The 14,970-nt window shown below is 38.6% G+C and overlaps 4 protein-coding genes across 4 annotated transcripts; all 4 read left to right on the top strand. All coding sequences in view use genetic code 12, as the record gives it.

Annotated features, from left to right (window-relative positions):
• Nucleotides 1-233: 233 nt before the first annotated feature.
• TIF34 (translation initiation factor eIF3 subunit) lies at nucleotides 234-1,286 on the top strand (the record flags this gene model as incomplete). The annotated part of the gene is made up of 1 exon (XM_001526641.2): nucleotides 234-1,286. One exon carries the CDS (start codon nucleotides 234-236, stop codon nucleotides 1,284-1,286), a length of 1,053 nt encoding a protein of 350 aa, XP_001526691.1.
• A 622-nt stretch (nucleotides 1,287-1,908) lies between these two features.
• On the top strand, nucleotides 1,909-4,617 carry RAD16 (DNA repair protein rad16; the record flags this gene model as incomplete). The annotated part of the gene is made up of 1 exon (XM_001526640.2): nucleotides 1,909-4,617. One exon carries the CDS (start codon nucleotides 1,909-1,911, stop codon nucleotides 4,615-4,617), a length of 2,709 nt encoding a protein of 902 aa, XP_001526690.2.
• Nucleotides 4,618-5,176: 559 nt separating this feature from the next.
• Nucleotides 5,177-9,433, top strand: LYS2 (large subunit of alpha-aminoadipate reductase; the record flags this gene model as incomplete). Its single annotated transcript, XM_001526639.2, has 1 exon — nucleotides 5,177-9,433. One exon carries the CDS (start codon nucleotides 5,177-5,179, stop codon nucleotides 9,431-9,433), a length of 4,257 nt encoding a protein of 1,418 aa, XP_001526689.2.
• Nucleotides 9,434-9,973: 540 nt separating this feature from the next.
• PVL30_001486 (uncharacterized protein) lies at nucleotides 9,974-12,271 on the top strand (the record flags this gene model as incomplete). Its single annotated transcript, XM_001526638.2, has 1 exon — nucleotides 9,974-12,271. The coding sequence occupies one exon, from the start codon at nucleotides 9,974-9,976 to the stop codon at nucleotides 12,269-12,271; it is 2,298 nt and encodes a 765-aa protein (XP_001526688.2).
• Between the last annotated feature and the right edge of the window lie 2,699 nt (nucleotides 12,272-14,970).

The following is a 14,970-nucleotide window of genomic DNA, read 5'->3' as shown; positions in this document are numbered from 1 at the left end:
ATTATTTGTGTGAAATTTTTCATTCTCTTTTTCTTTTTTTTTTTACTATTTTTTTTTAAGTACCAAAGAGCTGAGAGCAGAATGTTGGAGTTTGTAATAATTTCTAGGTTGAACTCTAGACTACTCTATATCTACCTTTAACCCACACCCACACCCACACCCACACTCACTCACTCACATCCTTAACCCACTTATTCATCCATATCTGTTAGATATATACAAAACAACCCAATATGAGACCTATTAAATTGATGGGACATGAACGTTCCTTGACTCAAGTGAAATACAATAGAGAAGGTGATTTGCTTTTCTCTGTGGCGAAGGATAATGCAGCATCGATATGGTACTCATCGAATGGTGAAAGATTAGGAACCTTGGAAGGTCACCAGGGTGTGATCTGGTCTATTGATGTTGATCCAGAGACCTTGTTATGTGCCACTGGAGGTGGTGATTTGGCTGTTAAGTTGTGGACAGTTGAAAATGGTCAGTGTGTATATACATGGAACAGCCCATCTCCAGTAAGGAGGGTGTCGTTTTCTCCTGATGGAAAGAAACTCTTGGTTATTGCTGACCAAGTGATGGGTCATATTGGTACCATCTCTGTTTATGATATAAACCGCGATACCGCATCGCTAACCAACCAAGCCGAGACGGCGTCTCTTGTGATTGAAACCGAACAAAATGGTTCAAAAGCCACCGTTGCAGGATGGTCCGAGGATGGAAGATTCATCATTGCAGGACACGATAACGGTTATGTTTCCAAGTACGATGCTCACACCGGAGAGCTTCTCAAATCTTTACAAGCACACGGAATCCACAATGAGGAGAAAAACGTTAGTGTTACTGACATTCAATTTGCCCCAGAAGATAGATCATATTTCATCACATCATCAAAGGACAAGTGTGCTGTTTTGACGGATGTGGATACATTTGAAATCTTGAAGGTCTATAAAGCCGATGCACCAATGAACACTGCAGCCATTACACCACTCAAAGACTTTGTTATTTTGGGAGGAGGTCAAGAGGCAAGAAACGTCACTACAACTGCAGAGTCGCAAGGTAAGTTTGAGGCTAGATTTTATCACAAGATTTTCGAAGAAGAAATTGGACGTGTCAAGGGTCATTTCGGTCCTTTGAATACCGTTGCCGTGCATCCAGATGGAACAGGATACAGTAGTGGAGGAGAGGATGGTTTCATTAGAGTCCACACTTTCGACAAGTCATACAAAGATTTTCTTTTTGATGCAGAAAGAACAGAAAAGGCAGCTGCAGCTGGATTAGATTAGAATTTTTCCCAGATTCTTCTGTACCTTTAGTTTAATTTTTTTTTTTTTTTTTATCTCTAGGGTTTTGACATTTCATTATCTTGGTTTATTCAAAAGTCTATTTCAGTTTTCTTTACGTAGAATCTATAATTGAATAAATAGTAATGGAGAACTTTATTGAATATAAAATACAAAACTCACTCTATATCCTTCCCTTGGGTTAGACAAGCCATCCCGTTGAACAATTTTAGTATCCTGTTTTGCCTTCGGTTGAGTAAGGTCTACAAAGCAAAAGAAGTTAGTATGTATAGTAGCAGGAATGAAAAATTGCTGTTTCAAACGTCATGCACACTACTTACTGTCTTAGAAAACAGAATGTGTTACACAAAAAAAAAAACAGAAAAGAAATCAACTGCTCTGTGGCTGTTGCTGTGTGGCAACCATCACTATCTTATCGCACATGTTCCTCTCTCTCTCTCTCCCTCTCTCTCTCTGTTCTACACATTTCTTTTTCTGTACGAATTTATCACAATTTTCAATCAAAGAAAAAAAAAAGAGAAGAAGAAGAAGAAGAAGAGGAAAATAAAAATCTAGTTATATATCACCAAAACAGTTTAGATTAAAACTTTAATAGGTTATCAACATGTCTGACTCTGAGTCTAGTTTGAGTGATATTGGCGGGGGGTTTGTTGTGGATAATAAGAAGAGTAACAAGAGACGGAAAGTTGGATCGAGAAATGCAAATGGTAGTACGCGCCAGACACCAAGGAGAAGAGCAAGTACGAAAAACATTTCATACGCCGAACCAAGCGATTTGGATGACGACGATTTAGTAGAGGAAGGAGAAGGTGACGCGAAAAACATTAGTGACGTGGAGATTGACTCCGATACATTTGCCAACGAGGAAGTCCCTAGAAGGCATAGAAAGACGCGTGAGCTCAACACGCGTGCTAGTGGAAAGAACAGCAACCTGAAGGCCAAAAGACCAATAGAGATCTATTCCGACGATGAAGACGACGACGACGACAACGACGACGAAGAATTTACATTAAGTTTGGAAGACAACGTGGACAGTAACACGTCTGATGATGACGTTGTGGAGGTTGTGGGGTCAAGTATAATGCATAGAAATGGTCGTCAACCCAAAACAACTGTTGAACTAATCAGTGACAGCGATGATGACAACCAACCATTATCATCGAGACCTATTCCTGCACTGCAAGGTTCAGCTAATGGTACCAACGAGGGCCATGTTAATGGCCACGGTGATGGCCATGGTGAAGGTGATGACGTTGCATCCTCTGCTAAACCAAAAAGAGCGCCTAGAAAGAAGTCAAGTACGCCACGTCAAAGGAAGAAGAAGGAAGTCAAACCAAAAATGACTCATTATGAACGTACAACTAATAATCTTTTCACTCAGCACCCAGAACTTGCCACGACATTCTCCGATTTGAAAAATTGTAAAGGCATTACACCCGAGAGAGCTCCACACCCTGTTGGAATGACTCTTAAGATGTTGCCTTTTCAACTAGAAGGACTAAACTGGCTTTTGAAACAGGAAGAAGGTAAGTTTCAAGGTGGTATATTGGCAGATGAGATGGGTATGGGTAAAACGATCCAAACCATTGGGTTATTTATGGATGATCCTACAAAAAAACCCAATTTGGTTGTTGGTCCTACAGTGGCGTTGATGCAATGGAAAAATGAGATTGAAAAACACACGGATGGGAAGTTAAAAGTGTTGTTGTTTCACGGAAACACAAGGGTGAACAAAGTAGCCGAATTGGAGAAATACGATGTTATCTTAACTTCGTATTCCGTGTTGGAATCATCTTTTAGAAAACAACAATATGGTTTCAAGAGAAAAGGGGTAACGGTGAAGGAGAAGTCGGCACTTCACAATACACATTTTTACCGAGTAGTGCTTGATGAAGCACACAATATCAAAGATCGTACATCAAATACATCTCGAGCAGCAAACCAGTTGGTGACTCAAAAAAGATGGTGCTTGACTGGTACGCCTTTGCAAAATAGGATTGGAGAAATATATTCCTTGATTCGTTATATGAAGCTTTATCCTTTCCACATGTATTTTTGTACCAAGTGTGATTGTGCCAGTAACGACTGGAAATTTTCCAATGGACGTACTTGTGATGGTTGTGGCCATACAGGGATGTTGCATACAAATTTTTTCAACCACTTTATGTTGAAAAATATATTGAAATTTGGATTAGAAGGGGATGGAATGGATAGTTTCCAGAATTTGCGATTGCTTTTGCAGAATATAATGTTGCGAAGAACCAAAATTGAAAGAGCTGATGATTTGGGATTACCGCCTAGAATTGTTGAGATTCGACTCGATAGGTTTAATGAGGAAGAGAGGGATTTGTACACTTCGCTTTATAGCGATTCGAAGAGAAAGTTTAATGATTATGTAGCCGATGGAGTTGTCTTAAACAACTATGCTAACATTTTTACATTGATCACACGAATGAGACAGCTTGCTGATCATCCTGATTTGGTGTTGAAGCGATATGGTACCAATCAGATTGCCAAGCAGATTGATGGGGTCATTATGTGTCAACTTTGTGATGATGAGGCAGAGGAGCCTATTGAATCCAAGTGTCATCATAGATTCTGTCGTATGTGTATACAGGAGTACGTGGAGTCATTCGATGGTGCAAGCAACAAGTTGACGTGTCCCGTGTGTCATATTGGATTAGCTATCGATTTGGAGCAACCAGCGATAGAAGTCGACGAGGAGCTTTTTACAAAGGCTTCTATAGTCAATAGAATCAAGCAAGGATCGCATGGTGGCGAATGGAGGTCATCGACCAAAATTGAAGCGCTTGTTGAGGAGTTATACAAGCTCAGATCTGATAGACATACCATCAAATCGATTGTGTTTTCACAGTTTACATCGATGTTAGACTTGATTGAATGGAGATTAAAACGTGCAGGTTTTCAAACAGCGAAATTGTCTGGTTCGATGTCGCCGCAACAACGTGACAATACAATTAAGTACTTTATGGACAATACCGAAGTGGAGGTGTTTCTTGTATCTTTAAAGGCTGGTGGTGTTGCGTTAAATCTTTGCGAAGCTTCGCAAGTATTTTTGATGGATCCATGGTGGAATCCAAGTGTTGAATGGCAATCGATGGACCGTGTGCATAGAATTGGTCAAAAGAGACCCATCAGAATCACGAGATTCTGTATTGAGGATAGTATAGAGCTGAAGATTATTGAGCTACAAGATAAAAAAGCTAATATGATCAATGCAACTATAAATCACGATCAAGCAGCAATAAATAAGTTGACTCCGGACGATTTACAGTTTTTATTTATGAACTAGATACACATATATCCAGATTTACATATATATGTATATATATAGACGTTGTTTTCAATTCAATCTTACATTCAAATTTAAATTCAAATTTTTCTATACTCTTAATCTTTACAGTGCGAGGAAATGGTTGCAAATTAAAAAAATTTCCTATTAAGTTCTGGCTTGATTAGGTCTATGATGCGGCGCGCGAACGTTGAGTCATAATGTACTCCTGCAAAAAGAAAATTTTTTTTTTTTTTGTCTTTCTTTGCTTAATGATTTTCCGGTAAAGTGGGAGCATTCTCTGTTCTACAGTACAGAAAAAATCTGGTGGATTTTTCTCTTGGACTCAGTGCGATTACGGCACGAGGCCAACTATATATGAATATATGAATAAGTGAATATATATATATATATATATATGTGTGTGTATACTATTGAAAAATTATTCATACAAAAAACATCTTACTCGTAATTTTTTCATTCCACTCTGGAAAAACATTTTACACCATAACTATATCCAATTTACAAGTAAAAGATTAATTCCTTCTTTAGTATTGATAGAAAATCAAAAGAAAGAAAAATGTCTGAATTTTGGACTAAATATTTGGACAACCCCACATTATCTGTCCTTCCACATGACTATTTGAAACCAGCTAATAATAAGTCTGTTGAAGGTACTTTTTCATTTACAGCTAAACATGTTGTAAGAGACTTTCAACACGGATTGGCTGTGTTTGCAGCATTGATCTACAGGTTGACTGGAGACGAGGATATAGTGATAGCCACTGACGAAGCAGCCAATTCCCCTTCATTCATTATAAGATTGAGCATGTCACCCGAGTTGAAATTCCAAGAATTGGTAACCAAAGTTAAGGAGGAGTTTACCAAATGTGCGTACGAGGTCAACTATAGGAATTTATCTGAACTCAGCGAAAAGATCAAAGTTGCTAAAAAGCTTGATGAACACCCCGAACTTTTCAAACTTTCATATGAGCATGCTAATGCTAACCAGCAATTGAATACAACGGTTGAAGGATCTGTTCGTGATTTGGCTATTTACACCAATGACTCCGAGTTCACCATATACTACAATGCCTTGTTGTACTCTACTGAAAGGATACAGATTTTTGCAGAGCAATTTGAACACTATTTGTTGGCAGTAGATGAAGATTCGAACACTGCAATTACCAAAGTCGACTTGGTCACGCCACTTCAAAAACAAGCATTACCAGATCCTACTTTGGATCTTGATTGGAGTGGTTATAGAGGAGCTATTCAAGACATATTTCAAAAAAATGCTGAGCTGCATCCTAACAGAGAGTGTGTGATTGAGACTGCATCTTTTATGGATCCTAAATCCAAAACTAGGACATTCACTTATAAGCAAATTAACCAAGCATCAAACATTGTGGGTAATTACTTGAAAGATACAGGGATCAAGAAAGGTGACATTGTCATGATTTATGCTTACCGTGGTGTTGACTTGATGGTTGCTGTTATGGGTGTTTTGAAGGCTGGTGCGACATTCTCGGTGATTGACCCAGCCTACCCTCCAGCAAGACAAAACATTTACTTGTCAGTGGCCAAGCCAAGAGGTTTGATTGTTTTGGAGAAAGCAGGTCTTTTGGATGACTTGGTAACTAAATATATCAAGGACGAGTTGGAGGTGATTACTACAATCCCGCAATTGAAGATTGAGGACGATGGAGCATTGGTTGGGGGTGTATTGCCATCTGGCTCTGGCGAAGATTGTCTTTTTGACTTTGCTAAATACAAAGATCAACCAACCGGGGTTGTAGTTGGTCCAGATTCTAACCCTACTTTGTCGTTCACTTCTGGTTCTGAAGGTATTCCCAAGGGTGTTCTCGGTCGTCATTACTCTCTAGCCTATTACTTTCCATGGATGGCAAAGAGATTTGGATTATCTGAAAAGGACAAGTTTACCATGTTGTCGGGTATTGCACATGATCCTATTCAAAGAGATATGTTCACTCCATTGTTCTTGGGTGCGCAATTATTAGTTCCAACTGCTGACGATATTGGAACTCCTGGTAAATTAGCTGAATGGATGGCAACGTATGGCGCCACGGTGACACATTTAACTCCAGCGATGGGCCAATTATTGAGCGCCCAGGCTACAACAGCCATTCCATCTTTGCATCATGCTTTCTTTGTTGGTGATATCTTGACCAAGAGAGATTGTTTGAGGTTGCAAAGCTTGGCCGAAAACGTATATATCGTGAACATGTACGGTACGACAGAGACTCAAAGATCAGTTTCATATTTTGAGATTGAGAGCCGAAAATCGAATCCAACTTATTTGAAGAATTTGAAGGATGTCATGCCTGCAGGAACCGGTATGCACAATGTCCAATTGTTGGTTGTGAACAGAAACGACCGGTCACGCACTTGTGGTGTTGGTGAAGTTGGTGAAATCTATGTTCGTGCAGCTGGTTTGGCAGAAGGTTACCGTGGATTACCCGATTTGAATGCCGCAAAATTTATCACCAATTGGTATGTCGACCCATTGAAATGGGTCAAGGAAGACGAACAAAAAGCCAAGGATGAGCAATGGAGACAAGAAGGATGGAAAGGACCAAGAGACAGGATGTACAGATCTGGTGATTTGGGAAGATACTTACCAGATGGAAATGTTGAGTGCTGTGGACGTGCAGATGATCAAGTAAAAATTAGAGGGTTCAGAATCGAGTTGGGTGAGATTGATACGCATTTATCACAACACCCACTAGTTAGAGAGAACGTGACATTGGTGAGAAGAGATAAAGATGAAGAGGCAACTTTGATTTCATACATTGTACCCAAAGATTCACCAGAATTGGCCAACTTCAAGTCCGAAGTAGATGATGCATCAGAGGAAGTCAATGACCCAATTGTTCAAGGGCTTGTTGCTTACCGTGAATTGATCAAAGACATTAAAGCCTATTTGAAAAAGAAGTTGGCCTCTTATGCTATTCCCACCATTATTGTTCCACTTGTCAAATTGCCATTGAACCCCAATGGAAAAGTCGATAAGCCAAAGTTGCCATTCCCAGACACTGCCCAACTCGAAGCTGTTTCGAAATTAAGTGTTTCTGCATCAGACCTTGCTGCGGCCGAGCATGAAGAATTTAGCAAATTAGAGCAACAGATTAAGGACCTTTGGTTCGAAGTGTTACCCAACAAGCCGCCTACCATTTCTAAAACGGATTCTTTCTTTGACCTTGGTGGCCACTCTATTTTGGGAACTAGAATGATTTTTGAGTTGAGAAAAAGGCTTAATATCGAGATTCCACTTGGTGTTATTTTTAAGAATCCAACTGTTGAGCAGTTTGCTAGAGAAGTGGAGAAGACTATTCAAGGTGGCAAAGACTTTGAGTTAGCTAATGGTACTGGAGCCGGAGCCGGAACTGGAACTGGAACCGTAAATGAGGGGTCAGGACAAGAGAAAAATGATAATGAAGATGAGCATAAACATGCTACAGTTGAATATGCTGAAGACGCAAGAATATTGTCTCTGACAGCATTGAGAGCCAATTACCAGTCTTTAACGAAATTACCTACTAAAAACGCAGTTAACGTTTTTCTCACTGGTGCTACGGGATTCTTGGGCTCATTTATTGTTCGCGATTTGTTGGAGGCCAGAAAGGACAAACTTGATATCAAAGTTTATGCTCATGTAAGGGCTAGCACCAAAGAAGCTGGATTGGAAAGACTTCGTCAAACAGGTAAAACATATGGAATCTGGAAGGAAGAATGGTCAAAGCGTATTGAAGTCGTACTCGGTGACTTATCTAAAGAACGTTTTGGTTTGGATGAAACCGAATGGAGTAAATTGACCGATACTGTTGATGTTATAATCCACAATGGTGCATTTGTCCACTGGGTTTACCCTTACTCACAATTGCGCGATGCTAATGTCATTGGTACTATAAATGTTCTAAACTTGGCTGCAGATGGCAAGCCCAAATATTTTTCATTTGTTTCGTCTACTTCGGCATTAGACACCGATTATTTTGTCAACTTGTCAGACGAACTTCTTCAGCAAGGTAAAGCTGGAATTCTTGAAAGTGATGACTTAAAAGGATCATCCCAAAACTTAGGCACAGGATACGGTCAATCCAAATGGAGTGCTGAGTATATTATACGTCGTGCTGGAGAGCGTGGTTTACGCGGATGTATTATTAGGCCAGGATATGTCACTGGTTTTACCGAGACTGGTGCATCCAATACTGACGATTTCCTTCTCAGAATGTTGAAGGGTGCTACTGAGTTGGGTCAATATCCAAACATTACGAATAGTGTCAACATGGTTCCCGTTGATCATGTTGCTCGTGTTGTTACTGCGACCTCATTGAGTCCACCAAGTCAGGAGGAATTGTTAGTCGCACATGTAACTGGGCACCCACGTATTCACTTTGATGAGTTTTTGGGTTCGTTGAAATCGTATGGCTACGATATCGCTATGGCTGACTATCCACAATGGACCTCTGCATTGGAGCAGTTTGTTGTTGATGGAAGCAAAGAGAGTGCATTGTTCCCATTGTTGCACTTTGTGTTGGACAATTTACCACAAGATACAAAAGCTCCGGAATTGGATGACACAAACACCAGAAAGTCATTAATGAAGGATATTGAGTTCACCGGGGAAGATGTTAGTCAAGGCAAGGGGGTCACTACCGACTTGATGGGTATTTACATTAGTTATTTGATCCAAATCGGTTTCTTACCCAAACCAAGTGGTCGTGGCGAAAAACCCATTCCCAAAATCGAGTTGAGCCAAGAAACATTAGAGTTGATTAAACAAGGTGGTGGAGCCAGAGGTTCGGCAGCAAAGTAAAAAAAAAAAAAAGCAAAAAAGTAAAAAAGCAAAAAGACAAAGAAACAAAGAAACAAAACTGCCTAATGAACTTTCTTTATTTGTAATTACTAATGTTGAGTTACAAGACAAGATAATAGAAAAAAGACATTTACGATTTTATTTTTTTAACATATTTCTTCCTTTTTTTCTTCCTTTTTTTCTTTCTCTTTCTCCTTTTCTTTTTCCGTATTCCAATTCCAATTCAAATTCCATTTCCAATTCCATTTCCAACTTTATATCTGTTTTATTTCTATTTTCTTTTTTCCCTGCATTTAAGCCTCACGTACGCATTTTGCTTTGATATTGTTTCTAAATTTATCCGATCAACAGATTTAAATTTGATCTAAATACTGTGTACTCTATTCTCCTCACTAGTATTTCGAACTTTTCAATATTGTTTTACCCGTTATTTCTTTTCCTTTTTCTTTTTCTTCTAAACACTTTTAAATCAAGCGATTACTTGCTTGCTAGCTAGCTTGCTCGTATTTCCGCACCACCAACTAGCATCAAATTGAAAGCATGGAGAATGGAGAGCGAATAAAGTCGGCGAATGGATCTCGCGAGGAACTCCCCGCACGTGTGCAGCAAAAACAGCAGGACCACCAGCAGCACCAGCACCAGCACCACCAGCAGCAGCAGCAGCAACAGCAGCAGAAGCACACCAATTATCAAGACGTGTTGTCAAAAACGCCAACATCAAAATCAAAAAAATCACCAAGAAGTGGGATAGATGTGCATATCTCTAATGAAATGGCCACAACAAATTTAAATGGCAATGGGTCGTCAAATGAACATGACGATTTCAAACATGGCTATGTTAACTCAAAGGATGACTCTTTACCACGGACTTTAGAGTACCAGGACTCTACTACGACTACTGGTGCTGGTGATGGTGCTGGTGAAACCTATCCTCACACTGAGTATTTAGAATTGAAGCAACAAGCTCCGTCGACCCCACCACAAGCATCACAATCACAACAACAACAACAACAACGACATGAACAAAAATCACTGAAGAACCAATTACACAAGCTCTCAACAGTAAATGCCGCAGAAGCCAAGTCTCTTCCTAAAAGAAACTCTGCTGGAGATCTGCTATATGAACTGCGGAACAAATCTGAGAGCAACATCAACAGTTTCAATTCAAATCATAGACAGCGAAAGTCATTACCGTCATCTAACTCCAGTTCTACTGCATCTACGCCTCCACTTTTATCCAAATCCAGTGATAATCTAAAAGCATTGGGATTGGTAGCTGGATCTGGATCTGGATCCGGATCTGATCCTTATTTTCAACAGAGCAAGTATAGACCTATTACACCACCAGCAAATAGGTATAGGGAAGAACCTGGCTTGAGTTATTTCAACTACGATAAAAGTGCTATTAATGAAACGAGGAACAAATCTCGAAGTAGAGAACGGATTAGGACACTGAGCACAGGCTCGAACAAGAGCTCATCGGGGTCAAGTCTACACAGATTAAGTAAACCAGATGCAAGCAGCAGTGGGAATACAAATGGCTTCAATGGAGTTCATCGACGAAATGTTTCATTTGGAGGTATTGACGAAAGTAAGCCAAAATTAAGCGGTGCTAGTGGTGGTACTAATGGGTTAATGACTAGTCCGCGTTTCTTGCGAGATTTCAAAGCCCATAATAACTTGAGTTTTGCTGAGTATGGATTAAGCAAAAACGGAAAGTCTCCAAGCACAACAAAAAATAGTCATTACTATTATGGTAATAACTATAGCAGCAGCAATAACAACAACAGCAACAGCAACAACGGTCAGCACCATCATGCAAGGAATGAGCTGAGAAATAGACTTGTTGATCAGTTCTTTAATCTGAGTGTCAATGTGCAGGCACCTCCTGAGTCATTTAAATCTAATGGAGTACCAATTCATTATGGGTTCCCGTCGGCAACACTGCTCGAAATTCCAATTGTTAATGGGGACCCAACAACACCAAAGCAACAAGATCGGAAATTCAATTGGGGTAGCCAAGGACAAAATCATGGGCAGAGTCAAGTTTCTCAGAATGGCACTTTGGATGATAGAAACTCGGCAAATTTTACTAATGGTGGTAATGGTGCAACTAGCACAAAGGGACCATACACATCACCCTTTGCTTTGACCTTGGAGACTAGTGAGGAGTTGGTCAATGCTACTTTAAACCATGGCGGCTTTAAGTTTCAGTATAATGAGAAGGAAATCATTGAAAATGACAAATTGGTCAATTATTTTTTGAATATTGATAATATCTTGGCAGAGTTGGGAGTCAAGGATCATGATCGCAGTGATCACAATCACCGCAGTGATCATCAGCTGCTTGTGCGTGAATTATACGATCCTCTACTCAAGATTATGTCTGTTGTTTCGGAGAAGTTGCTTTTGAAACAAAAAGAGATATTGTTTTCTGTTCCGCAATGTCCATCATTAGTTCAGCTTGATTTGATTCGACAGTATTTGGAGTTTTTGAAAACCGAGATTACAAGAACGAAGCTGGAACTTCGTGATAGGTTAGTTGAAACTAGAGATACCAACAAAGAGGAGATCACCGAGAGCTTGGATAAACTTAATGAAATTGTGGAGAATTTAGTTCTTCTCGAAAACAAATCCAGATTGTACAAGGAGAAAATTCAAGCTCATAAGCAGTTATTGAATGTAGAAATAAGTCAGAAACTAGACTTGTTGGAGGATATTAATAAGAGGATTACAAAGAATAAGAGTATTCAAAGGCGGCAGAAATGGGTACGTGCAAATGTATGTATTGGTGTTTTAATTGTTGTTCTTGGAGTTTCATGGTTTGCATTGCAATAAGAGGGGATTGTGCTAGAGTGTTTAGCTATTCAATTAGAGAAGAGTTAAAATTAAAAATAAATTTTGATGATAGAGAGTTTCAGGAAAAATTGTGTCGTCATTACCCACTTTCCTTGCCTGGTTAGTTCATTCCTTTTTTGTTTTTCCTTTTTTTTTGCTTCTATTTGTTTCTAGTAAAGAGTACGTAGAATTACGAAACTGGCATTAAACCCACTAGTAAATAGTATAGTTATAGTACATTGTGGTGTGCTGTTTATGGATATGAGACAATTTTTGGAATATAGTGAGTTTGCGAGATATGGATAGATTCAGCAGGTTCAAAAGCTAAGCGAAACTACTCTTATTTTTCATTATTTCCAAGTATTAAGCAAAGGAAAGATACGAGCAAAAAAATAAAGGGTAATGCATAGCGATGCTGACGAAAATAATTATTTTTGATAAAGATGATAAAAATGATGAAAAAAATATATAATAATAACTGTTGAAATAATTGTTGAAATAAGTGAAAATCACCAAGCGACAAGTGGGGTAAGCCCCAGTAGTCTGTTGGCTACGTCTTTCGTTTTCTTTTTTTTTCTCTTTAGTTCTATAGGACTTGATTACGTTTGCTGGTGCATGGTTGGAGAGAAACAAGAGGTGACTAATGGATAGATGTTGGTTGTGGTTGTGGTTCAGGTAAAGAAAAAAGGAGCTATGAGTGAATGATACAAAGACGGGTTAATACTTGTTCAACTGCTCTCAACTGATGTCAACTGATCTCAACTGATCTCATCTCATTGCAACACTTTCCGTTAGAATTTATTGATGATTAAGCCTTACATTTAGTCATCTCAATTAGAAGGTGGTGGTGGTGGTGGGGAAAGGAAAAGGGGAAGGGTAAAACAGTGGTGTAATGTAAGTGAATGATTCTCCTCCTTATTCTTTTCTTTCCTTTCCTTTTTATTTTTTTTAATTTTTAATTTTTTATTTTTTATTTTGTTTCATTTTTGAGACATTTGCCCGTTGCGTGCCTTCCTGCTGTTTTTTTTTTATTTTTTTTAAAACGGTTCATAGTATTATTCTTGGCGGAAATATAATCTCGTTTATTAACAACGCTCGTAACTGGAGGAGTTTATGAAGGTGAAGCAGGAAAAGTAGAATACAAAAAGTTGAATTTAGAGAAATGAGATGGATAGAAATGAACAGAACAGAAATAACAAGACAGAGTTGAAAGTAGGTAGAGTTTGCCTAGAGAGAGAGGGAGAGAGAGTGTGTGTGTATGAAAAGTTAGCGCAATGTAACAGTTATAAGCAATAGTATTAATAACTATAGTAAGGTTGACGAATGAGAAGACCAAATGCACGAATGATGTTTAACATTTGGCTAAGTAGAAGAGCAAACAAAGGCAAAGCTCTCGGAAAGTAGGTGGATAAATGTCATGTTTCCCTCTATTTCGTGACGCCATTTGAGGAGAACCCTATTATACTCTGCCTAAAGATTTGTGAAAGCTGTACAATAAAGTACAATAAAGTAAAGTATAGTATAGTAAGGTATTTAAAGGTTTTGTTGTTGCATGTAGGAATTTAACGTGTGCGTTCCTGTATCAAACGCGAGATTTATTTCCCAAAATTTTCTTTACAAAATTAAAAAAAAAAAAAGAGGAAAACGTTAATTGTGTTTGACTTTGACAATTACAAACAAGGATCTATTGTTCTCCAGACCGTGAGGAGCAAAGGTTGAGAAGAAGAAGAAGAAGAAAAGAGAATGGAAAATATACAAAAGAGAGAGAGGAAGAACAAGAGGTACATACATACATCATAGTGCTTCTAAACAACAATCAATATTGTGTGTGTTAGATTTTGAGAGGTGTTGTATGCACTTAAGGGCACTTGGTAATCTTCAATCATACGATATCAATAGAGGAGTTATGCCCCATCTTGGTAAAAGCTTTAAAGGCTTAAATTTCTTTGACAATGTAAAATTTATAAGCATTTCGATTATTGTGCAAGAGCCACACATTTTGAACCGACAACTCACATGTGTGTATTAGAACCAATTGGTGGGGATGGAGGGGGGGGGATAAAAGGAAAAATGGAAGAAGAAGAGAAAAGAGGAGTTGCTGTTTGCCACATTTTGTATCTCAATACTATCTTTCATCTTTTCATTTTTTCTCTTTTCATCTCTTTTTCTATTGAGTTGCCGCAACACCGATTTCATCTTATAATCTATTCATTATTTCATTGATCAATCTCATACTTTTATCTCTTTCTTTTGTCCCTTGTCTTTGTCTTTGTATTGACTCTCCATCAACAGAATAGATTTGGGGGAGCCTTGCTTGAATTGCACAAAACCAGAAAAAAAAAAGAAAGAAAAAGGAAAAGAAGAGGTAAAGAAAAAAAAAAGAAATTTAAATACACAAAACGACAGACAACGAAAAAGAAACACAAAAATCAGACAGACAGACAAAGAGACAGAGAGACAGACAGAACTTCGCACTTTGACTTTTTTTTCTTTTTTTCTCCCCTTCTATTTTCTGCCTCCAAATAAAAATTACAGTGAGAGTGAATGAAAGAGAACCAGAAACAGAAGCAGAATTAGAAATAGAAATAGAAAGAGATAACCAACATTTACTTTGCCTTGGAGCCATCGCTTACTTTCAATACTGATATTCTTTCACCAATAACCAATATCTATATGGAATAGAAAAAGAAGTAAAGGAA

This window comes from Lodderomyces elongisporus, chromosome 2, assembly GCF_030384665.1.
Source record: "Lodderomyces elongisporus chromosome 2, complete sequence".
NCBI lineage: Eukaryota > Fungi > Ascomycota > Pichiomycetes > Serinales > Debaryomycetaceae > Lodderomyces > Lodderomyces elongisporus.
This window is presented reverse-complemented; position numbering and strand designations above follow the sequence as displayed.